This window comes from Geotrypetes seraphini, chromosome 5 (genome assembly GCF_902459505.1).
Source record: "Geotrypetes seraphini chromosome 5, aGeoSer1.1, whole genome shotgun sequence".
NCBI lineage: Eukaryota > Metazoa > Chordata > Amphibia > Gymnophiona > Dermophiidae > Geotrypetes > Geotrypetes seraphini.
Window position 1 is genome coordinate 250,496,118 of NC_047088.1, and position 26,608 is coordinate 250,522,725.

At 44.9% G+C, this 26,608-nt stretch overlaps 1 protein-coding gene across 4 annotated transcripts in view; it reads left to right on the plus strand.

Moving 5' to 3' along the window:
* The window catches only part of HSPBAP1 (HSPB1 associated protein 1), a 116,417-nt gene extending 90,243 nt beyond the window's left edge, over positions 1-26,174 (plus strand). Inside the window, exons 6-8 of one of the 4 annotated variants that reach the window (XM_033944634.1) lie at positions 20,388-20,471; positions 24,198-24,308; positions 24,816-26,174. In XM_033944634.1, the coding sequence (XP_033800525.1) occupies positions 20,388-20,471; positions 24,198-24,308; positions 24,816-25,340 (720 nt within the window). In that variant the 3' untranslated portion in view covers positions 25,341-26,174. The remainder of the gene's footprint in view (positions 1-20,387; positions 20,472-24,197; positions 24,309-24,815) is intronic. The other 3 variants (XM_033944633.1, XM_033944636.1, XM_033944635.1) reach the window with 3 other exon arrangements.
* Positions 26,175-26,608: the final 434 nt, after the last annotated feature.

The following is a 26,608-nucleotide window of genomic DNA, read 5'->3' on the forward strand; positions in this document are numbered from 1 at the left end:
CGTCCTCCGGCAGGTTGGGTTGGGTTGGGTACCCTCCTGCCAACGATCGGGGGCGTCGGGGGCCATCCTCCAGCAGGAGGGGTTAGGCACCCTCCTGCCGGCGATCGTGGGGGGGGGCACAGGCAGCCACGGCCACTATACTTATCATGGCAGGGAGATCCCTTGCCGCATCTACTCTAACCCAATTCTGTAACCGGCGTCTGTAACAAGAGACGTCAGTTACAGAATTGGGGTTAGTGTAGGCCCAATTCTGTATAGTATGCCCCTCCCGGGCGCCTATACAGAATCCGGGCCTAAAAGCATAGCAAATGACAGCAGCTAAAGGCCATAGGCCTGTCCATCTGTTATCGTCTACTATCTCTTCTCCCTAAGAGATCCTATGTGCTTGTTCCACACTTTGTTAAATCTAGATACACTATTCGACTCCATAACCATCACTTGGAGGCCATCCCATACATACCACCTTTTCTGAAAAGAAGTATTTCCTTATATTACTCCTGAGTTTATCCCCTTTAACATTCATCCTATGCATTCTCATTCCAGAGCTTCCTTTCAGATGAAAAAAACTTGCCTGCTGTGTATTAATGACATGGAAGTATTTAACTGTTTCTATCATATATCTCCTTTCCCACCTTTTTTCTAAAGCAGGGGTCTCTAAACTTTTCGCCACGACAGCCACATTGGGTACTTCAGCACTTTTCAGCGGGCCATAGTAAAAAAAAAGAAAAAGATAAATGACTAGATATACAAGTTTTATTGAAAGCAGAAAACAACATATTACCAGTAATTGGAAAAATTACAGTAGACTAAATTATACCTTCTGGTGGAATTCATTATGCCACATTTACAAAATGGAAAGAGTAATTGCCATACAAAGAGGGAGTTATAATAATTTTTAAAAGATTTGGGTGCCATTGACAAGTTATTGCAATGATTAGACACCATTATCCATTGAAAGTACACTTATACATAGGGGGGGAGGGGGAGGTCATAAAGTTATATTAAGGTTCAATCAATTGATAATATTTTTATGATATTTTTTATTAAAATATTTGTGGGAAGGGTGGGAGGGGAGAGTATAAATGTATTTAAGATGATGTTAAAAGTAATACAAGAGATGTTTATAAGGTTTAAATGATGTACACTTCTCCCTCGTCATTCGCGGGGGATATGGGCAGAGCCGAACCACGAATGGCGAAAAACCGCGATTATCCCAGGACAAGCAGGCAGCATATTCTTTACGCATGGGTGACGTCACCGACGGAGCCCACGGTACGGACCTTTTTACTAGAAAGTTCTAGTTGGCCGCACCGCGCGTGCGCGAGTGCCTTCCCGCCCGACGGAGGAGAGCGTGGTCCCCAGTTTCTTCGTTTCCGCGGAGCGAAGAAGACGTGCGTTTTTCAACTCCGATTGAAATCCTCTTTTGCCTTCCCGCTCGCGTTCTTTTTTCGTTTTATTTACCTTCGGGTTCTTTTTTATTTCATTTCCAAAAAAAAAAAAAAAAAATTATTTTCTTTTTGTTTCGTTTTTTGTCTTTGCCCCGGCGGGGCCTGTTGTCACGATCCAGGCCTCGGGGTTTGATTTTGCGGAGGCCGTGTTCACATTCATGCCCCCGCAGCCCGGTTTTAAGAAGTGCCAGCGGTGTGCACGCCCGATCTCCCTCACTGACCCACACAATTGGTGTTTACAGTGTTTGGGACCGGAGCATCGGGCGGACTCGTGCACCCGCTGTGCCACTCTTAAAAAACGCACTTTGAAGAATCGCCAAATCCAGCAAAGTCTGCTGTTCGGCACCGGCCCGACTATGGACTCGACTTCTTCAACTGCGGCACCATCGAAGTCGGCACCGACCACCTCGACACCGCCTGACATTACATCGGCGCCACCGGCGCCAGGTAAGCCGGCTAAGAAGCCTTCCACCCTTGAGCGCCCTCCCACCTCGGTGGCGACACCGGCTCTTTCGGCTCCACGCCGAACTAAAAAGCGCTCCGCTCCGATATCGGTGAGTGCCTCGTCATCGGCCGCCTCATCGCCGGAGCGTAGAGCGGCACCCATGGAACCAAAGCAGAAAAAAGTGGTTCCGGTGCCAACCCTGGATGACCGCATTGCGGCCATCCTCCAGGATAAGTTGCAGGAACAACTCCAAAAGCAACTTAAACAGCTCTTGCCCTCTATCCTGGCACCGCTGCTTTCGGTACCAGACCGGCCCGAGCCCCACACCGTCCAACCGGTATCCACGCCATCGGTACCTATGGACCCCTCCATGCCCATTCTCTCGGCACCGCATATCCATGCCCATGCCGAGACCGTAGCTCTGACGACATCCGATCCTCCTCGGGACCGAGCGGAACACCGGTCTTCCCGCGAACCTGACCGGCACCGTTCTTCCCGGGACCGAGACAGACACAGGTCTTCATCCCCCGGTACCGTCTCGGTACGCTCAGGCAAGTCTCGGTCTAAAGCTCATCATACCGAACCTTCCACTCCAGTCTCTCGGCACGCACACACCGATGTCAGAGACCTGGACCTCTGGGAGGAATCTCCCCTCGGTACCGAGGAGGATGCATTGTCGTCGGACGAAGAGCCCTCGGCCCCCGATACCACATCTAAACCTGAGCAATCTTCTTTTTCAAAATTCCTCAGGGAGTTATCAGGAGCCTTATCTTTGCCTCTGGAATCCGATTCCAAGAAGTCACAAGCTTTCCTGGAGGCATTAGATTTCGATCAACCTCCTAAGGAGTTCCTGAAGTTACCCGTGCATGACATCCTGCGGGAAACTTTTTATAAAAATTGGGAAAATCCATTAACTGTCCCTGGGGCACCCCGTAAACTGGATAGCCTTTACAGGGTTATCCCAATCCCGGGATTTGATAAACCCCAGCTGCCCCATGAATCTCTCCTGGTTGAGTCCACTTTAAAAAAGACTCAAGGCTCCAGTGTATATGCCTCTACCCCTCCTGGCAGGGAGGGCAAAACTATGGACAAGTTTGGCAAGCGGCTCTACCAGAATGCCATGCTTGCCAACAGGGCAAACAATTACTCTTTCCACTTTTCATTCTACCTGAAACATCTGGTAATGCAACTCTCCGCCATGCAAAAGTACATGCCGGAGCACAAGGTTCCACTATTCCAGCAGCACATCTCCAGCCTGCTTCAACTTAGAAAATTTATGGTGCGCTCCATCTATGACTCCTTTGAGCTCACCTCTCGTGCATCTGCCATCGCTGTGGCCATGCGCCGCCTGGCCTGGCTCAGGGTCTCTGATCTGGATGTCAACCATCAGGACCGACTAGCCAACGCCCCATGTATGGGAGACGAATTGTTCGGAGAGTCTCTGGATACCACCACACAAAAACTCTCCGCCCATGAGACCAGATGGGATACCCTCATTAAACCAAAGAAGAAGGCCCCTCCTGCTCGGCCTTACAAACCACAGTCTTCATACCAGCGCAGGTTCTCCGCTAGGCCGCTTAACCCGCCTTCACAGCAACCTAGGCGGGCTCGCCAACAACACCACAACCAGGCTCGTGCACAGTCTAATCAACCTGCCAAGCCTCTTCCTCCTGCCAAACCTTCTCAGCCCTTTTGACTCCTCTCTCCAGGGCTTAGCCAGTCTTCCACCCTCATTGCCTCTCCCTCAACCAATCGGAGGCAGGCTCCACATTTTTCTCAGCCGTTGGGAGGTCATCACATCGGACCAGTGGGTCCTCAACATCATCCGCCACGGCTACTCTCTCAACTTCCAGACTCTTCCACCAGACAATCCTCCCGTAGAGTCTGCTTCTCTTTCAACTCAAACCCCCCTCCTCCTGAGGGAGGTCCAATCCCTCCTTCTCCTCAATGCCATCGAAGAAGTACCTCTGGAACAAAGGGGCCGGGGATTCTACTCCCGTTACTTTCTGGTTCCAAAAAAGACAGGAGACCTACGTCCCATTCTCGATCTCAGGGACCTCAACAAATGTCTTGTCAAGGAGAGGTTCAGAATGCTCTCCCTTGCCACGCTTTACCCTCATCTCTCTCAGAACGACTGGCTATGTTCCCTGGACCTCAAAGAGGCCTACACTCACATACCAATCAATCCAGCTTCACGTCGCTACCTAAGATTCCAGGTGCACCATCGCCATTATCAGTACAAAGTGCTACCTTTTGGCCTCGCTTCATCACCCAGGGTGTTCACCAAATGCCTCATTGTGGCGGCGGCCTTCCTCAGGTCTCACAACCTCCAGGTGTTTCCCTACTTGGACGATTGGTTGGTGAAAGCACCTACGTCTCCGCTTGTGCTACAAGCCACTCATCATACCATCTCTCTCCTCCACCTCCTGGGGTTCGAGATCAACTACCCCAAGTCGCATCTGCTTCCCACGCAGCGCCTTCAGTTCATTGGAGCAGTTCTCGACACCACACTGATGAGGGCGTTTCTCCCCTCCGACCGTCAGCGGAACCTGCTCCGCCTGTGTCGTCAGGTGCTCCTTCATCACTCCATCTCTGCCAGACAGATGATGGTCCTCCTGGGCCACATGGCCTCGACGGTGCATGTGCTTCCCCTGGCACGACTCCACCTCAGAACACCTCAATGGACTCTGGCCAACCAATGGTCGCAGACCTCGAATCTTCTTTCTCATCCCATCTCTGTGACATCGTCTCTTCAGCAATCTCTACAATGGTGGTTGAACTCCTCCAATCTTTCCAGGGGCCTTCTTTTTCATCTGCCCCCGCATTCCATGATCATCACCACGGATGCCTCCCCTTATGCATGGGGTGCTCACCTGGGAGACCTACGCACCCAAGGTCTTTGGACCCCGCAGGAGCGTCTTCATCACATCAATCTCCTGGAACTACGAGCCATGTTCTATGCTCTCAAGGCCTTCCAGCACCTTCTTTGCCCTCAGGTTCTGCTCCTGTGCACGGACAACCAAGTTGCCATGTACTACATCAACAAACAGGGCGGCACCGGATCTCGCCTCCTTTGTCAGGAGGCTCTTCGCATTTGGACCTGGGCCACGGCCCGCAGTCTCTTCCTCAAGGCTGTCTACATCCAGGGCGAACAGAACTCCCTGGCCGACAATCTCAGCCGCATCCTTCAACCTCACGAGTGGACCTTGGACCCTCCCACGCTCCACTCCATCTTTGCTCGCTGGGGCACTCCGCAGGTGGACCTATTCGCAGCTCCTCACAACCATCAGCTGCCCCAGTTCTGCTCCAGACTCTTCTCTCCTCATCGTCTGGCCCCGGATGCATTCCTTCTCGACTGGACGGATCGGTTCCTCTATGCCTTTCCTCCTCTACCTCTGATGTTGCGGACTTTATCCAAACTCCGCAGGGACGGAGCCACCATGATCCTCATAGCTCCCCGGTGGCCTCGTCAACACTGGTTCTCCCTCCTGCTTCAGCTCAGCTCCAGGGATCCCATTCCTCTGCCTGTGTTTCCTACTCTACTTACACAGCAACATCAGTCTCTACTACATCCCAATCTGTCTTCGCTCCACCTGACAGCTTGGTTTCTCTCGGGCTGACCTCTTCAGGAAATCTGTCTCAGCCTGTCCGTCTCATTTTGGACGCCTCCAGGAAACCGACCACCCTCCAATGTTACCATCAGAAGTGGACCAGGTTCTCCTCTTGGTGCCTCCGTCATCATCACGATCCCACCTCTTTAGCGGTGGAAACTGTTCTGGACTACTTGCTCTCCCTGTCCAATGCAGGCCTCAAGTCTAACTCTATCAGAGTCCATCTCAGTGCCATCACGGCATTCCATGAACCTGTCTTAGGAAAACCTCTCACGGCTCACCCTCTGGTTTCCCGATTCATGAGGGGCCTCTTCAACATCAAACCACCTCTGAAGCCTCCTCCGGTCGTCTGGGACCTGAATGTGGTTTTATCTGCCCTCATGAAACCTCCCTTTGAGCCGCTTGCCACAACTTCGCTCAAATTTCTGACATGGAAGGTTCTTTTCCTCATTGCCATCACCTCTGCCAGGAGGGTTAGTGAGCTTCATGCACTGGTTGCCGATCCACCGTTCACTATTTTTCACCATGACAAGGTGGTTCTGCGCACCCATCCAAAGTTCCTTCCAAAGGTGGTCTCAGCTTTTCACCTCAACCAGTCCATTGTGTTGCCTGTTTTCTTCCCGAAACCTCATTCACATCCCGGAGAACAGGCATTGCACAGTCTTGACTGCAAGCGTGCCCTGGCTTACTATCTTGATCGTACAAGGGCTCACCGCTTGTCCCCTCAGCTCTTCCTGACCTTCGACCCAAATCGTTTGGGTCGACCGGTCTCTAAACGGACGCTATCCAACTGGCTTGCAGCTTGCATCGCGTTCTGTTACGCTCGGGCCGGTCTGTCACTAGACGGCGCTGTCACGGCCCACAGGGTAAGAGCTATGGCCGCTTCTGTTGCTTTCCTCCGTTCCACACCCATTGAGGAAATCTGCAAGGCGGCCACCTGGTCCTCAGTTCACACATTCACTACTCACTACTGTCTGGATGCTTTCTCCAGACGGGATGGGCACTTCGGCCAATCTGTACTTCAGAATTTATTTTCCTAATGGCCAACCATCCCTCCTCCCTCTTTGTTAGCTTGGAGGTCACCCATGCGTAAAGAATATGCTGCCTGCTTGTCCTGGGATAAAGCACAGTTACTTACCGTAACAGGTGTTATCCAGGGACAGCAGGCAGATATTCTTACGTCCCACCCTCCTCCCCGGGTTGGCTTCTTAGCTGGCTTATACTAACTGGGGACCACGCTCTCCTCCGTCGGGCGGGAAGGCACTCGCGCACGCGCGGTGCGGCCAACTAGAACTTTCTAGTAAAAAGGTCCGTACCGTGGGCTCCGTCGGTGACGTCACCCATGCGTAAAGAATATCTGCCTGCTGTCCCTGGATAACACCTGTTACGGTAAGTAACTGTGCTTTATCCAGCTCTGACCCACCCCCACCTCCCTGCCGCCTTCCCAGCCTTACCTGGTGGTCTAGAGAACTTTCGGGGCAGAAGCGATCTTCCTACGCTCCTGCCCCGTGCAGATCGCCATGAGGAAATGGCTGTAGGGAGTTCCCGACATAGTCTCGAGAGACTACGGGAACTCAGCAGCCATTTCCTCATGGCGATCTGTATTGGGCAGGAGTGTAGGAAGATCGCTCCTGCCCCGAAAGCCCTCTAGACCACCAGGTAAGACTGGGAAAGCGGCAGGGAGGAAAAAAATATGGGTTATTTTAAAATTAAGACTGCTTTTTTTATTTTCCCCCTCCCCAGAAAAAATCGCGATTATATGAAACCGCAAATGGAGAAACCGCGAATGGGGAGGGGGAAGTGTAATATTGTGTTCTTGATGTAAGATGGAAAAATGAATAAAGAATTTGAAAAAAAAAAAAAAGAAAGCAGAAAATTTTATAAACTAATTACAGAGTATGTGAGATTAAATTATTGTATATTAATGATGACGAACACTACCAGCAAATTCTCATATTTTCATCACAAATTATAATAAAAACACTAAAGTGAACAATGGAACTGTTTTTGTGTTTTTAAAAATCTTTTTAAACCGAGGTTCAAATTTTGAAATGCTAATTACAAGTAGTGACTTCAAATGTTCATCGGATAAATTTGCCTTCTATATTTCGAACACAATTTTAATTAATGCATTTGAAATCTATCAACACCCCGTGTTTGTTTGTTTTTTGTGGGGGGTTTTTGCGGATTTTCATTGGAAAATTAGTCCAATTGGCGCATTTCCGCACAATTCTTCCATGGGCCGGATGTGACCCTCAGGCCGTAATTTGGAGACTCCTTTAGAGATCTTTATGTCTGTCCCCGTACACTTTATGATGAAGACCACTGGCCATTTTAGTAGCTACCCTCTGCCAACTCCATCCTGTTTATATTTTTATGAAGATGCGATTTCCAGAATTGTACGCAGTAATTCTAAATGGGATCTCACTAGAGTCTTATAAAGAGGGACTATCACACCCTGTTTCCTGCTGGCCATTCTTCTCTCTATGCACCCAAGCATCCTTCTGGCTTGTGTTGCCTCTTTTACCTGTTAAGCCACCTTAAAATTGTCAGATATGTTCACCCCCTCCAAATGGGGATTGGATGAGGAGATGGAATCAGCATAAGGAGCTTCAGATTGGGCTGGGAGGGAGAATCAGCATTAAGGGGGGGGAATGGGGATGGAAGACTTGTCACTTCTGTTTCGGTTTCTGCTGGGAACCTGGATTGGCCACTGGAAACAGGATATTGAGTTAGATGGACTATTGGTCTGACACAGTCTGCCTATTACTGACAGATACCCTTATTCGTGTGCCAGCAACTATTCAGCCAGAACCCGGATAAATATCTTCTGAATATTGGCCAAAACCCGCATGAATATTGGCAGCCAGTAGATCTCTGTCATGCCTGGTCAATGCTGGTTCCCAAATATCTGGGGCTAATTTAGCCAGTGGCTTTCAGTGCTTAAACGCTGACCACTACCAGCTGGATAATAACCAGAGTGGAATTAGAAGTGGTACAGAAAACAGTAACCAAAATGATGGAGGACGGAATGACTTTCTTAGAAGGAAAAGTTAAAGAAGTTAAATGACTGAAGGAGGATATGAAAGACGTCTATAAAATCTTGTGTGGAATGGATACATGGAAATCAATTTTTTATTTTATTTTTTCAAAAAAGCATAAAGACTAGGGGGGGGGCACGCCTTGAAGTTACATTTATTTTGTTTGTTTATTTATTGGAAGCTTCTAGACCGCTACTAATGACTGAGGAGTCAATTCAGAGCGGTTTACACATATATCCATAATTTAAAAAATTAAGTGCCAGTCAGAGTAATGACCATTATGTGCAGTAAATTTCATGTAGAATTAATTGTGTCAATTCCAAGTTTATAGTGGTGTAAAGGAGGATGATGAAACTGCTGAATCCTGTACTTTTAGTAAGCTTGAGTTGAGGAAGTGCATTTAAATCGGAAATAGATTTTTTTTTTTTAATGTGAGCAGCATATAGTTATTCTGAAACATAAGAACATAAGAATTGCTGCTGCTAGGTCAGACCAGTGGTCCATCGCGCCCAGCAGTCCGCTTACGCGGCGGCCCTTAGGTCAAAGACCAGTACCCTAGCTGAGACTAGCCTTACCTGCGTACATCCTGGTTCAGCAGGAACTTGTCTAACTTTGTCTTGAATCCCTGGAGGGTATTTTCCCCTATAACAGCCTCCGGAAGAGCATTCCAGTTTTCTACCACTCTCTGGGTGAAGAAGAACTTCCTTACGTTTGTACGGAATCTATCCCCTTTCAACTTTAGAGAGTTCCCTACCTTGGAGAGGGTGAACAACCTGTCTTTATCTACCAAGTCTATTCCTTTCAATATTTTGAATGTTTCGATCATGTCCCCTCTCAGTCTCCTCTTTTCAAGGGAGAAGAGGCCCAGTTTCTCTAATCTCTCACTGTATGGCAACTCCTCCAGCCCCTGCTTGAAAATAACTGTGTTCAAGAGTACTTTTAATGTGAAGGGGGCTTATTGTATTGGGCCACCTTCTGGCCAGAAATCATTAGGCTGTTCAGCAAATACAAGATTTTATTTTGGTAAGTTGTGTGAAGATGCTGCGTGTGAAGATGTTGTGTGTGTTTGCAGTACTGCTGTTGTCTCGCATCATTTTAAGGAAAATAATCTTTTCTTTCAACATTGTTCTATGAGCCATTTTTGTTGTTGTTTAAAAAGCGTGATCCAAATTCAGTACAGTTCTTCCTTTTCCCCCTACTCCAACCTTGGTATCAATAGCTCCATGAACGTCGCCTTTATTGTTCAAGGACTGTTACAAAATATGTGGCATTGGTCATCCGTTCACACTGTGAGACCCTTGTAAAACCATTCACTAAACAACATCCTACCATGGCTTTTGATTGGCTAAAACTAGACTACTGCAACTCCCTATTCAGTGGCATCGCTGCAAGAGATCTAAAACGCCTCCAAAAAGGCCAGAACTCTGCAATTCGACTCCTATACAACCTCAGCTACCATGATCCCCATTACTCCAGCGCTCTATGCAGCTCACTGGTTACCAGTCAAAACGCGATGCATCTTCAAAGCCATGGTCATGACACACAAGAGATTCTACCAAAAAATCTCAGCCTACATAGCATCCAAGCTACGCCTATACACCCCTAACCGCCCCCTCCACTCCAAAGCAGAACAAAGACTCAGCATTCCTGCAGGGAGATCCCTACGAATGAGTATGGCATACAAATGATCCTACAGCCATTTCCTACCTCAGCTATGGAACCGACTACCCACACAGATCAGGTCGCTAGACTCACTAATGACCTTCCGCAGAGCCTTAAAGACCTTCCTCTTCCACCAATCGGGCCATTAAAAACTGCCTCCTCAATATACTTCTAGTACTCTTCACTTTGATCAGTCTGGTATTTAGAATAAGCTCTGTTATTGTCTACTGTAACCTATTTGTTGTCATGACTAGTCTGTTTTCAAACGATTGTGAATGTCTACTTATAACCCGTTCTGAGCTTCTGAGAGAACGGGATAGAAATCGAAATAAATAAAAACAGCCAGGGTGATGATGTCATTTTGGAAAAAGGTTGCTCTGCAAATGAATGCTAAAAGTAGACTGTCAAGTCACCAGGACTTTTTCTTCTACAGATTTTGGCTCACAACCTCCCACTAGGATGTGGTCTTGAACGTAGATACTCTTGAAGTACAGACTCTCCCAAAATGTAGGAGTTTTTAAAAACAGCAAAGAGCTACCAGCAAGCAACTTTGAGACTAATTTATGTCGGAACGCCTACGGAAGGGTGGAGTTTTCAAAACAGGCTTCCATTAAGATAGGTTATTTTACTACAAGTCATAGTTTTATAGCTAAGTGCCCTATTTTATGCAATGAGACCCTGTGATAAAATAACTGTCTTTAACAATATCCCACATGATAACTCTCCCCTAGCGTGCTACGAGTGGGGTCAGTTCCTGCACCTGGAGAGACCACTAAAGAACCAGGACCACTTCATGCTGCTGCTGCTTCCTCAGGTCTCAAACAAGTAGGGTTCATTCCTGTCCCCCCCCCCCCCCCAAAGAGGCCACTAGACCACCAGAGGGGGCACGTAAGAGCGATTGCAGGGCTGGGGAGCAGAGAGGTTTGGTTTCAATGCCAAATCCAAACCCCAAATTCAGTTGGCTTTTAATAAAAATATTCAGGTCAAGACCTCTGGCAATAGAAACATGCAGGTCAGTTTTTCGTGAGCTGCTGAAAATCAACAGACACAAGACTTGCATGTTTAGGTTTATCCCCCCCTGGTAGAAGTCATAAAATTCAAGTTGAGGCTGAGGCACTAACCAGACAACTATCTAGTCAAATTAATCCAGGGGTCTCAAAGTCCCTCCTTGAGGGTCGCAATCCAGTCGGGTTTTCAGGATTTCCCCAATGACTATGCATGAGATCTATGTGCATGCACTGCTTTCAATGCATATTCATTGGGGAAATCCTGAAAACCCGACTGGATTGCGGCCCTCAAGGAGGGACTTTGAGACCCCTGAATTAATCCAACCAACTGCAAAACATTTACGAATCTATAGAAAGATGCTGTCCCAAATTTACGTTGTTCCCTTGTTCTCGTAAAGCAAGGGTGTCAAAGTCCCTCCTTGAGGGCCGCAATTCAGTCGGGTTTTCAGGATTTCCCCAATGAATATGCATTGAAAGCAGTGCATCCACATAGAGCTCATGCATATTCATTGGGGAAATCCTGAAAACCCGACTGGATTGCGGCCCTCAAGGAGGGACTTTGAGACCCCTGTCGACATAAAGAGCCTTCACATTCTGTTGATATGGAGCTCTGGCTGAGATTTTAGAATACCATCTTAGGACCTGGTTTCCTAAAGTGTTGACTTGTATTTTATATTTCTGGGTTAAAACCTTGATGGATTAGGCCCTTTATGTATCGTCTCTAATATCCTTCCTTTTTATCAGCTCTGCTCCTCAGAGAGGACAGGAAGTACAGGATTTCATGCTTAACCTAGGATCAATAGCATGGAAGGTTGCTACTATTTGGGTTTCTGCCAGGTATTTGTGACCTGGATTGGCGACCGCAAAGATGGGATACTGGGTTAGATGGACCATTGGTCTGACCCAGTAAGGCTATTCTTATGTTCTTTTCACATACAGCAAAGTACACAATAATATATAGTTTGACACATGCCAATGTGTGAGAGGAAGGGGGTACCTATATGAATAAATGGCTGTAAAGCATTAGGTTTTTGAAAAGTATTTTTCAAATTTTAAAGAAACGTGTGGTATATAAGTGAGTTGGAAAAGATGCTCAAAAGATTTTTATTTATTACAGGAATTCATCTTTTACTCTAAAAAAAAATAATCGTGTTTTCAAACCGTGAGATTTATGGTTCATGGCCTCTTTTGTCATATTGAAATACGAACGTAAGCTAAAATTCTTATCTTTCCAGGCTGTGCTGCCTCTGTCATTATGAAATGTAAAAAGAAGATTGTTTTTGTCCTAAATTTTATGTCCATCACAGTATTTGAGCTGTATATCAAGTGGACAGTTTTCAAAATCTTCTCTTGCAAAATATTCAAGGAAAAAACTACTCAAACAATATCCCTTTGCAAATGAGCTTTGGCAGAGTTTGAGTTTATAAAAATAGTTGTGGACTTTGCCCGTGCTTTACCTGAAGGCATATTCCTTATAGGAAACTATGTGAAGGCATTTGGAAATAATATCCCTGCAGGTGCTTTACTTCCCCCATATCGAGGAGCATCCCTTTCTTCAAGACTAAATCTCATTTATCCAGTGAAACTTGGTGGCTGTATTTAGCTCCTGATGGTATAGAAGAAAATGTACTTTTCAGCCCTGTTAATTTACATGAGAAATTCCTGTCATCTAGATAAATCCTCTCTGCTAAAATGATCATGTGTTCTTTTTCACTACTAAGCTATACAGCGATGTCCCGCAAACTTTTTGATGCCGCGGCACATTAAACTTGGTGCCGTGGCTAGAGGGCCTCTGGACATGCATGCCAGAGAGGCAGTCAGAAGAAACAGTCCAGGTTCCAAGGTTTGTTGAGGTAGAGGATCTCCCTGTAAGCTTTTACAGCTTCCATCTTGCATCTGGCGAATTCAATTTAAATGTGTAATTTTTAAAATTTTACATGGAATTTTTTCACCTTTATTATCTCTATCATTTAACTCTCTTAGGTTTCACACTACCAGGAATACACATAAATTTAAATTGCTTTTCCCTTCTGTTAAAGGGATTAAAACCCTAGGTAAATTCTCACATTCCTTAGCCTATTCCTTGGTAAAAGTTTGGAACGATCTTCCCTCGATTATAAGAATGTCATTATCTCTATCACTTTTTAGGAAAAATCTGAAAACGTATCTCTTTCAGAGATTCTTAACTGAGGACTGATCTAATTTATTGAAAATTTTTCTATTACCTTCATTATTGTTTTCTATTATATTATTTTAAACGTTGTTAACCGGCTCGAGTCCTTGCTGGAATGATCCGGTATGTAAGATGGAAATTAGATTAGATTAGCTCCCAGCACATAGCATGGCACAGTGAGTATTAAGGTGTTTTGGGAGGTTTGATGGTTAGTCCTGGGTCCTCCCTCCTGAAAAATCCTATAATCACAGTTTGTTTGTTTTTTATTTCTCAGTTTGGCTTTCCTGGGTCATTTTTGGCACTAAAATCACGTTCTTATACGTGCCTCAAAATTCCTCGTTTTTGCTCAGAAACTAGTGGGATGGACTCTTCGGGGCAGGATGCTGTGGATTCTTGCCCTGTTTGCGGTACGTGAGGAGGACAATATAATAATTTTATTTTTATATACTGCCTAACCAGTAGTTCATAGTGGTTTACACAATAGGTACTCGGCATACAATATAATAACATCATACCTAATAAAATTCTAAGTAACTAATACAAGCATTAAAACTAATAAATAAGGAAAACACAATATAAACTAAAATAAGTATAGGTAAAAAGATTAAAAGTCCATTATAACTACATGATAATATGAAAATCAATAATGTATATTATATTGTTTAAATAAGATCTTTTCAAAATTGATAGTAAGTAAGAAATGGAGAAACGAGAAGATTCAAACATGAATTCATTAATCCTGTTTGGAATGCTAAGGTCCTATCCAAAATTTTTTTGTAACGACATGCATTTGCAGAAGGAAAATAAAACCAACTAGATCTGCGAATATTTTTCTTAGAAATAAAAAAACTAAAATGAGAAACAAGCCCCTCTGCTCTTTCGAAGGTTCTGGTGCCCATCCATGGACCGTCCAAAAAATCCAAATTTGAGCTGGGGGGTGGGGCAGTGCAAAAATGACTGCAGGATGCCTGGCGTGCCCCAGGATAAAGCATTTTTTGCTGAGATAAGCACATGTTATTGCTTACTGCAGCATAGTAAAAAGACCTCTAGGTGTGTTATTCAACTTTTGAATTTGCTACCGTTCAGCCTTTTAGTTCCCAGTACCATAATCAGTGCCCCTACACTCGTTATGTTTAGACAGCTCTGTGCATGTGTCTGTGTAACTCGTAGTTCTTATTGCAGTTCAGCCTTAGTGTCCAGACTAGTATAAAAGGTGAGTGATGCGTCAAAACCGAGGAGGACAACGGCACACCGATAATCCCGTGCCAACATTTGCGCGCAGGACAAATGCACTCCGCCGCATTGAGGCCTTTGCACTCTAAGAAGTTCTTGAGCTCATAGAACATAGAAACATAGAACATGACGACAGAAAAGGGCCACGGCCCATCCAGTCTGCCCACCCTAATGGCCCACCCCCTAACTACCTCCATGAAGAGATCCCACATGCCAATCCCATCTTTTCTTAAAATCTGGCACGCTGCTGGCCTCAATTACCTGTTGTGGAAGATTATTCCAGCAATTCGGTGAAGAAATATTTTCTGGTGTCGCCATGAAATTTCCCACCCCTGATTTTCAACGGATGCCCTCTTGTTGCCGTGGGTCCTTTAAGGAAAAAGAGATCCTGTTCCACCTCGATACAACCCGTGACATATCTGAACGTCTCGATCATGTCTCCCCTCTCTCTGCGTTCCTCGAGTGAGTACAGCTGCAACTTACCCAGTCGTTCCTCATACGGGAGATCCTTGAGTCCTGAGACCATCCTGGTGGCCATTCGCTGAACCGACTCAACTCTCCGCACATCTTTTTGATAATGCGGCCTCCAGAATTGTACACAGTATTCCAGATGGGGTCTCACCATGGATCTGTACAACGGCATTATGACCTCGGGCTTACGGCTGATGAAACTTCTACGGATACAGCCCATGATTTGTCTAGCCCTGGATGAAGCTTTCTCCACTTGATTGGCAGTCTTCATGTCTTCGCTAATAATCACCCCCAAGTCACGTTCAGCTATAGTCCTTGCTAGGATCTCTTCCATTTATGGTGTAAGTCCTGCATGGATTTTTGCCGCCAAGGTGCATGACCTTGCATTTTTTGGCATTGAAACTTAGTTGCCACGTCTTTGACCAATGCTCCAGCAGGAGTAGGTCCTGAGTCATACTGTCGGGCATTGAGCTTTTGTCGGGCACTGTGCTTTCATCTGTTGTGCGGTTGGGGGGGGGGGAATGTGGGAGGGAATGCCCCCACTACACTGAAAACTCCTGAAGAGCGAAAAAGGGAAATAGAATGAGAGTTCTCCAAACAGTAGCGCAAGGAGTTCTAAGTGTAGTCGGGGGTTCCCCCCCCCCAGAGCGAAAAGCAGAAGGCCTGAAAGCGACGGAAGCAATGACGCGCATATGTCCTGCGCTCAAATGTTGACGCAGGATTGTCATCGCGCCATTTTCCTCCGTGCTTTTGACGGTGTACCAGTATAAAAATAAGAGAAGCCTTAATTTATCAAAGGTTTTGCCTCATGTGGCTTCACTGCAGCCTTCTTGGTCATCAAGCTCTCTGTTCTTTCAATTTAATGTGGATCTCTTACTTCTAAGGAGAAATTTCCTTTGTGTAAGTTTCTGGGATTTTGTATGCTCTGGAATATCGATTGTTTTTTTGCCCTCGGATACACTCTTCTTTACATTTATCCTGAAGGTCTTGGCTCTTTGTTTGAAGTGTTTGAGCTTTTGCCAGTCATATCCTTCAGTGTATATTAATTTCAACCACATACTTTGACTCTATAGACCTATTCACTCTGTTGAGAAAATATGGCCTTGTACAGAAACATCATGAGAATTATGTCCATTAACATCTATTTATATATGACTACATTTAAATGGCTCATGCACTGCTGAAATAGAGTTAAGGCTTCACCACAGTGAATAAGAATAAAGCTAAGTGCAATTCTGAAATGAAACATAACAAATGCATAAAATTTTTCTATGGATCTTACTGTATAATTGTTCTTTAGTCCGACATACATTCTGCACACATCACTGTGAGGAATGAATGGTTAACTTTGTCTATAACTTGATCTCGTAAAATCTCTTTGAAATGTTTGTAGCACGTCTGTGTTGATCTCCATACAGCAGTTACCTTGAAAATTGTTAATATAGGCAAGTGTGCCAATTCTAGACAACCCGACCAGTGACAAATCATATATTTTGCTAAGATAAACACAGCTAAAAGGCAGGGAGGAACCGGACCAGGAAGCGCTGAACTAGGATCAGGGGAAGAAACTGAGGGAGCAGCAGATTAAGGGTCATGTAGAGAATGAAAAATATCTCGGGTCTCATCCCGAGGTGGAACTTCTGCTGACCGGCTTCATCAGAGAAGTCCTGCTGAAGAGATCGCAGAACATTTGCAAGTTTGATGCAGACCATTTCACAGAGCCCGAGCTCTCAGAGAAGATTCAAGAGATTGATAGACAAAGAGCAGCAAAGCAAGAAGCAGTGGAGTGGACTGAGATAGTGCGGCGAGATTGATGAGAATATTATGCTGATTTGTGTCTGCATTCCCCTTCCCTGAAAAATGATCAAATTACTATTTTTGAAAAAAAGTTTCCCTTATGGAACCCATGATGTGCCAAGAATCAAAAAGAGGTTCTGTCAAACTGTACAACTTTTGTGATGTTGAAATGTCTACTAGATCCATTGCAGTTGACAATCTTCATGTTTCTTCTTGTTTCACCCTCCCAGTCAAGGTCTTTGTTCTTCTATCAATCTCTTTCTAGTACACCATTTTAGGGGGGGTTAAGAACTTCTGTGCACGACTAAAGAGTGGGACTTGGGTGTGATTGTATGTGATGACCTTAAGGTGGCCAAATAGGTTGAAAAGGTGATGGCAAAAGCTAGAAGGATGCTAAGGTGCATAGGAAGAGGTGTGGCCAGTAGGATAAAGGGAGGTATTTATGTATAAGACTCTGGTGAGACCTCATTTAGAATATTGTGTACAATTCTGGAGGTCGCACCATCATAAGGCATACGGGGATAGACTTAAAGATCTCAATCTGTATACTTTAGGGGAAAGGCGGGAGAGTGGAGATATGATAGAGATGTTTAAATACCTAAGTGGCATAAATGTGCATGAGTCGAGTCTCTTTCATTTAAAGCTCTGGAATGAGAGGGCATAGGATGAAGTTAAGAGGTGATAGGCTCAGGAGTAATCTAAGGAAATACTTTTTTACAGAAAGGGTGGTAGATGCATGGAACAGTCTCCCGGAAGAGGTGGTAAAGATAAAGACTGTGTCTGAATTCAAGAAAGCCTGGGATAGGCAAGTGAAATCTCTTAGAGCAGGGCTGCCCAAGTCCAGTCCTCGAGATCTACTGGCAGGCCAGGTTTTCATGATATCCAGAATGAACATGAAAGCCTGGCCTGCCAGTAGATCACGAGGACCGGACTTGGGCAGCCCTGTCTTAGAGGAAGAGATAATGGGTACTGTGGATAGGTAGACTGGATGGCCATTTGGCCTTTATTTGCCATCATATTTCTGTTATTTTAATTTTCATTTATTTGTGTTCCATGCTAGAATTAGATTAGAGAGGAGTTTCTGCTTAGAAGGCAGGAATAATAAATGTAGCAGCACTGGATTGTCAGCTAGCATCCTTGAATAAGAGAAATGGCAGCAGACCTCTGAAGGCCATGATTGCTGATTTCTGCTTAAAGATCAGAACCAACTACGAAAGCAGTAGTAGGATCTCCATGGAGGAAATTCATGCTTCTCTAAAAGGAATCTAATACCAAAAGATCTCTCACCTACCAGCCCTTTTTGAACTTGGTAAAAACTAGGCAACACACCACTAACCAGCGACTCTAAGCCCCAGTTTGGTTTCTTTTCAAGTTGCTAGATGTTGCTTTCAACAGATAAACACATGTAGGAACTGGGGCTCAAAGAATACTTTGGGATAGGGTTGGGTTGGGTGTGCCTCTGAGGCAGGAAAAGGAAATTGTGTGATAGAGGATGTCTCTACATTTTTCTAAGATAGGAGAATAAGCCGTTGAAGGAGGAACATGAGATGATGGGAATGGATGATACAAGGGGGTGATTGAGACTTGATGGGCAGGTAACTGAGGACGGGATTGAGTTAAGCAGGGGATAAAGAAATGAGAACCAATTGAGGACAGAAGGGAAGAGAGAAAGGACTGAGGTTTGAGCGGCCCAAAGAGACTCCCAGAATGTAAAGAACACCTTTGTAAGATTTACCATATTTTTCACTCCATAAGACGCACCTGACCATAAGATGCACCCTAGATTTAGAGGAGGAAAACAAGAAAAAAACATTCTGACCCAAATTCTCCCTGCCAAGCTCTGCACCCTGTCCCCCCCCCCCCCTGGTGGTCTAGTGGTAGGCCAAGACAGGGCACAGAGCAGGCAAGCGTAGTGACCTAGTGACAGGCAAGCAGGCAGACCTAGTGGCCTAGTGACAGGCAGGCAGGCCCCATACCCCTCACGTATCCCCCAGTACCTTAAATCATCCCCCATACCTCCAGATGCCCCCCAGTAACTTAAATCATCCCCCATACCCCCACATGTCCCCCAGTACCTTAAATCATCCCCCATACCCCCACATTTCCCTAGTACCTTAAATCATCCCATGTCCTTACATAATCCCCCTTGTGCCCCCAGTACCTTAAATTATCCCCCATACAACCACGTGCCCCCCAGTACCTTAAATCATCCCCCCACATACCACCCCAGTACCTTTTTTTAATCACCCTCCCTGCCCCTCGTACCTTTATTCATATCCCTTCGGTACCTTTTTAAATTCCTCCCTGCTTAGACAGCTCTCATTTTTTTGAGCCAGCAGGTGCACAGGCCAGAAGCGCAGAGATCAGAAGCAAGCCCTCCGTGCTCCTGCCTGGGCCCGCGTCGATCTCCGAATGGCTGCCCTCAGTTCTCGTGAGTCCCGCGAGAGCTGACTGCAGCCATTCGGAGATGGGCGCAGGCCTAGATGGGAGCGCAGAGGGCTTGCTCCTGATCCCTGCACTTCTGGCTTGTGCGCCGCTGGCTGGGAAATACACTGGACCACAGGTACAATGGCGGCGGGCGGGTGTTTAAAAGATGCAGCGGTGGCAGGGGGGTTAAAAGTTACGGTGGCAGTGGGCTTAATTTGTATCTTTGCTTCATAAGACACACTTACATTTCCACCCCCTTTTTAGGGGTGGAAAAGTGCGTCTTATGGAGCGAAAAATACGGTATTTTGACCTCCAGCCTTTAGAGTGAGTGTGTACTAGACCATGATATTTTTAAGCTTTCAAATATCATCATTGATGTGACCTTTTTTGTACTTTTGCAAATTGTAGTCTACCACCATGGTATGTATTTTCTTCTCTCTCCTCTTAGTATAAGAGAAAAAAATGTATTAAAAAAAGCTTTTCAACTATGGTCCAGTACAAAGAACAATATACTTGGATTATGTCAGCTACAGACATTCTTTCTGGGAGGAACATGTTAATCAGTTGAGCCCAGGATTATAAAAGCGCTGCATTTTATTTCATACTGTTATTTACACTGAAATAAAATTAGCAGTGCTTCTGGTCATTTGCATTTTGATTCAAATGGTAATAAGATTTACAGAATATTAATGTTTTATTATTTGCAAATTACTTCATCCAGGGTTTTGCTTGCCATGCAGGCTGATGCTTTTTTATTTTTTATTTTTTTAAATTTTAAAAAGGGCAAGAAAAGGAAATTTCTGTTTACATTAATCTGATACTGGAGGATGTAGTGAAAAGAGGTTTGAACAAGTTCCAGGAGTAAAATTCTTAAAAAATCGTTAGCCAGATAGACTCGGGAGAGCCACCACTGATCCTTTTAATCAGATGGGAGAAGCAGATCTGCTTTTTAGGATTTGCAGAGCACCTGTGACCCTCATTGGCCACTGTTGGAACCAAGATGCTGGGCTCACTGGACTTTGGCCTGACTCAGCATGACTGGTTCTAATTAGCTGTTTTTTCTTGCCTTCAGGTCTTGTTTGTTCCCAGCCACTGGTGGCACTATGTGGAATCTATTGACCCCATCACTGTCAGCATAAATTCCTGGATTGAACTGGTACGTTTTTGCTACTGTATTTTCCATGCTAAAAATATTGGGATTTGATATACCGCCTTTTCTGTGTTACAATCAAAGCAGTTTACAATTAATATATACAGCACTCCCCCAAAATTCACGGGGGTTCTGTTCCAGGAACCCCTGCAAATTTCGAAAAACCGCGAATGCAGGGGCAGAAGAGGGCAGCGGGTGAAGAAAATCACTCGCGGTCTCCGACCTCCTCTTCTTGTAGTAAAGTCGGGCTACACCAATCAGGAGCTGCTTTGACACGCAGATCCTGATTGATGTAGCCCGACTTTACTAAAGTAAGAGGTGGTTGGAGCAGGCCACGAATGAACAAGTCCACGATTCGCAAACTGCGAATGAGCGGGGGAACACTGTACAGGTACTTTCTCTGTCCCAAGTGGGCTCCCAATCTAAATATTATACCTGGGGCAATGAAAGGTTAAGTGACTTGCCCAGAGTCACAAGGAATCAAACCCAGTTCCCCAGGGTTTCAGCCCACTTTACTATTCAATAACCCTGCTTTAGATGTTTTCTAATTTACAGCCATTTGCAATATGGAGAGTGGGCATTGGCCAAAAGAAAAAATAACCCATGACACAGGCAATGAAATGTCATTTTGGGTGATGGTACTGTCAGTTCTACATAGATGCAAAGTCTAAATGTAGTGTTCAAGGGAGATAGGATCATGCAGATTAAAGGCTTAGGGGGCATTTTCAATATGATGTCTAAGTCCAAGTTTGAACGTTTTGTGAAATACATCCAAAAACTGGCTACAGTTACAGTTCGTTTATTTGATATACACTTCTCCCTCGGTATTTGTGGGGGTTAGGTGCAAAGCCGGACCGCGAAGTGTGAAATATCGCAAATAACTTCTCGGCCGGCTATGACCCACCCTCCACCTCCCTCCTGCATCCCCGGAACCTTACCTGGTGGTTTATCGGTGAAGCGGGACAGAAGCGATCTTCCTATGCTCCTGCCCCGTGCAGAGCCGTCATCAGAATGGCTGCCGTGAGTTCCCGTTGTAGTCTGTGTGTTGTTGGACAATGCAACAACAGTGGCATATATAAACAAGCAAGGGGGAGACCCACAGCAAGCAGGTGGTGGAGGAGACCAGTTGGCTTATAGACTGGGCAGAGAAGCATCTTCTCTGCTTGTTGGCAGCCCACATTGCGAGAGCTCTTGACATGGAGGCCGGCTTTCTCAGCAGGAACTCCCTGGATTTGGGGAATGGGAGTTGTCCCTGGATGCATTTTGCTTCAATATTGAAGTTTGGCGTACATTTGAAAGCTGGTGTGGACAGCAAAGGGTGATGCCCTTCTTGGCTTCAGTCACTCAGATCTTGTATTTTCCACAGGCCGGCATCCAAAAGGGCCTGGCTTCAGGTTCTTTGCAGGTGCATGTGGTGGCATTGGCCTGCTATAGGGGAAGAATCCAGAATGGCTCCCTGGCATCTCACCCTTATGTGGTGCGCTTTCTGAGGGAAGTGGGTCAATCTCGTTCCCCCTTTTGCACTCTCTGTCCAGAGTAGGACCTGACTCTGGTTCTCAGAGCATTACAAGAAGCTCCGTTTGAGCCTGTCAAGAGAGTGATATCAAGGACTTAACACTCAAAGCTGTGTTCTTGATGTTGTTAGCATGGTGGATTTCTAAACTTCAGGCACTTTCATGTAGGGATTCCTTTCTCCGCTTTACTGAAGCAGGGATGTCGATTAGAACGGTTCCATCCTTTCTCCTGAAAGTCATCTTACCATATTACATGATCAGTCTGTGGATCTTCCCTCCTTCTGCAGAGAGAAAAAGTTGCTTTTTTATGCTTCGTTGCATCTTCTGGATGTCCGCTGCTTGCTACTCAAGTACTTGGGGGCCACAATTGAGGTTTGATGGTCAGATCATCTTTTCGTATTCTTTGGAAAGCAGAATGAGGAGAAAATGGTGTTGAAAGCCACAATCGCAAGATGGCTGAAGGAGGTCATCCTTTCAGTTTACTTACTAAAGGGCAAGCAGCCACAACAGGTCTTGAAGGCACATACCACTCGGCAAGCAGCAGTGTCCTGCACGGAATCGGCATTGACATCCCCAGTGGAAATCTGTAGGGCAGCAACCTGGGCATCGCTGCATTCCTTTGTGAAACACCACAGGGTGGGTGTGGTGACCCGGTCCAATGCAGGATTCAAAGCGGCAGACCTGGGATCCCACCCTGGCTAGGGATTGCTTTTGAACATCACACAAGGTCTGGAACAGTGTGAAGCTGCACTATGGAAGGAGAAATTAACTTCCAACAAACAAGGAACCTCAGTACTCCACTTGACAAAAGAGAAACCACACAATGAAACACCAGCAAACCAAAACTGGTTTTGGTTTGCCAGTGTTTTTTGTTGTGAGGAGAAATGAACTTACCTGATAATTTTCTTTCCATTAGCACTTCACGCTATTCCAACAGTTCACCTGCGTATCTGTGTATTGCTGTCTGCCTTGAGGTGAGTAGGTAAGTGCGATATAGTTTCCCATCCCTCCAGGGAAGGCCTGAGAGGGGAGGATGAGCAAGGCGTGTACCATGTTGTAAGTTGTTGTTGAGGTTCTTATCTGTTATTTGTTGGCTCTTCCTTTGTTTCTTTCTACTTTTTTACATAAATACTGAGGAGCTGAGCTAAAGATCTGGATAGATATAGTGGGCTCAGTTCAGTGTGTTTTCTGTCTCCACCTGCTGGTCGATGGACACAACTCTCCCACAAGTTCTGGAATAGTGTATCTTCAGCATTTAAGTTCCTCCATTTACACTAGCTGTATGGCTGGTGTAAGTGCTCACACCCAAGTGCATATACACGCATATACTCGGTGATGGTAGTAGTCTATAAAAGAAAGTAGACGCCCACTTTCCTTTATAGAATAGGCACCTAAATATAGGTGTACAGTTATAGAACTACCCCCAATGAGACTACCATAGAGCTATAGAGTTCTGCAGGGATGCACAGGTTCAGTCCTCAAGGTCTGTGCTTCCAAGTTTATTTCACAGTTTCCACTATGTCCCATCAAATGTAATATCCGGGCAACTTACGTTCTAATGAAAAAAGGGGAGGAAGTGAGAGGCTGTAATGATAGAACTGGGGTGGGAGGGAGAAAGGGTGAACTAATAATGTTCAATAGAAAACCAAAGTGGTCGAACACAAAAGGAAGGTGATGCGCAGTCCTGGCTGGCAACCAGTGCCCTCAAGAATGTGATACTGGGCAGTGTTAGTTATGGGCATCAGTGAAGAGGAAGATATTGAGATCCATTATGAACTGTTGAAGAGAATGAAAGTGTAAGATAGGGTGGCAATTTATTCCAAAGTTCCGAGACCTGGACTGAAACTATGACGTGTCAAGTGGTTTCATAATTTTATGACCAGTAGGAATGATGAGCAGGTTCTGTTGAGAGACTTAAGTATTCAAGAGGTTGAGCTTTAAGGTATCCTTAATGAATGGCACAAGATGGATGGCATGCAGATCTATTGGGTGCAAATTTTTCTCATGGATATTCATTAAGGATATCCTGAAAACCTTCCTTGTCAAAGCCTTTGAGAGCTGAACTTGTGTATCCCTGCCTTAAGAGTTTATCACATAGTGTGCAGGTAAGAAAAACTTACTGCTTTACCAGGAGATCTTAATAGCCAAATGTGTACCATTAACATGAACAGTATATAATGTAGATAACATGTATCTTTTGGCCTCCTCTAATGATCAGGAAGAAGACCACGAAGCCCGTGTCGAAGAAGCAATAACTCGATTAGCTGTGTGTGCCATCAAATCTGCAGAAGACCCCAATACTGCAGAAGTCTGGTTAAATCCCACAGAAGTATGATTCATTTTCTGTGTATTAATGTCAAATAGCTGCTTTCTTTTTTTTAATATTCTTTATTCATTTTGAAAACTTACAGCAAGCGTACAGGAATATATCATTAGTAACAACAATAACACTTGTAATTCTCATACAATTCTACAAACATAAAAATTATATGCCGTCCCACCCACCTTCTTTCAAATATTATAATCAATTATATCATAAATATAATATAAACACATAATATAGTAAAATTTCCAGAAAAACTCCCTCCCACCCCCCAATGTGTATATATATTCATCCAAGGAAAATGTTTACTCCTTACAATATCGTTCCAATGACCCCCAGATATTTATTTAAGAGACTCAAATAGCTTCTTTCTAATACTGCCCTTTCTGCAAGCTTTCAAAATAAAACTTGTATAATGAAAAAAAAATTAATAATCTACCTCCGACTACAAGTTTTGCAGAAACCGTGATTTTTTTTTCTTTTTCTTAAAGCATGGAATTAACTTTCTTATAGGTTGATGCAACATCCCATGAAGTCAATCTCAAGTATTTGAATGCTGCTGTTGCTGCTTATTTGAAACGCCAAAGGGAAGATGCAATAGATTCCAAACAGCATGGAGCAAGTAGAGAACAGGACTCATTTGCACGATGCAAGAAAAGGAAAATGGAGAGAAGCAATAATACGAGTGACTTCAAGCCCCTTGAGCACGAGCCCAGTCATTCAGCGCCAAAAAGAAAACAGAAACTGCCTTTTAACATGCATCTTGTCCCAGTTGTCCCCCAATCAGAAGGAGCAAATTGCGAAGGAGAAAGGAAAAGTGAAAGTGAAACGGAAGGGGAACACTCTGAGGAAGTTCACAGGACTCAGAAGGAGTCGGTTATGTTTAAAAATGAGACATTGTCAGAACAAGTTGTTTCTGACAGGAGTGCGTGCTCTCCTCCGAAACCCATCTCTACTAACGATTTGCTTGATTGTTTGGTTAATCCTCAGGTAATCCATTTAGTGGCTCATCTTTTGCTTAAGAGGCAAAGTTCTTAATACGAAAGTGTTTCTAAATTGAAGCTTAAAGAACAAAGGGATGCATCACTGTTTTAAAATCCCTTAAGAAATCTAATCTTTTGTATCCCAGCCAGGTCTAATAAAATAACTCAAAATATAAAGTACCTGTTTCCTTTTCCTCCTTTGAAGGTCACAGATGGATGAACCAACACATTCACTGCAGTGTGCACTCGTATAACCTGTACCTTCACATTGATTAGTTTTCATGAAGTGCTTTGTCCAGGAGCAAAAATTTCAAAAATTACATAAATTTAGCATTCTGGGCATGATTCAGATTATACTGCTCAGCCACAAAAGAGTGTTTTATGCTGGCTGAGGCTTGGATCACTCAACCCCCTAAACCAGATGTTCTCAACTTGGGGCTAAATGCACTAAAGCCTCTGATCGTAACGATCGTCGCTAAACCGGTTTGACTGGTTTAGCGACTGATCGTATTTGCCGAACTGATGCTTTAAACAGGCTCACCACGTGGTTTTCCATGTGGTCCTACATTCTCTGATTCTGGCATGCAAATTAGGTCATTAACAGACATCTGATCGATGCCCTAAACTTGCATGCCAAAGTCGGGTTGGTAGGACCGACCCGGAAAAGCCGACAGGTCTAGCCTGTTTTTTCATTTTTTTTTCTATGGGTGTGTGTGTGTATGTGTGTGTGTAAAACATGCACATACAATATCTGGCCCATAAAAAAAAATGTCATGCAGCCCTCCCCAACACCTCCTCTCCAGAATTGCAACCCCCCACTCCCCAGCCAAAATCAACAGGAGGAATACCTACTCCCTCCTTCCACTGTGGAAACACACACCCACACCCCCGGCGCTAGGTACTAAGGTGGATATATTTATTTAAATAACATATCAATTGTCTTAATAAAGTGCCTGCATCAAGTACATCGTTTCTGCAGTTTTCTTTTTGGGTTCCAATAAAATTGCCTCCTCTTTGTGGATATCCTTAAAACTTGACTGGTTGTGGATTGGGAAACATTGGCCTAATGAGCTCAATTGAGATTTGGCTACTTAGGACAGTCTTTCCCAAATCAGTCCTGGAGTCCTCTCTTTGCCAGTCAGGTTTTCAAGATATCTACAATAGAGTATGTATGAGAATCATTTGCATACACTGCCTCCATTGTATGCAAATCTCTTTCATGCATATTCATTGTGGATATCATGAAAACCTGACGGGCAAAGGGGGGACTCCAGGACTGACTTGGGAAACACTGACCTAGAACACCTTTCACATACTAGTTCA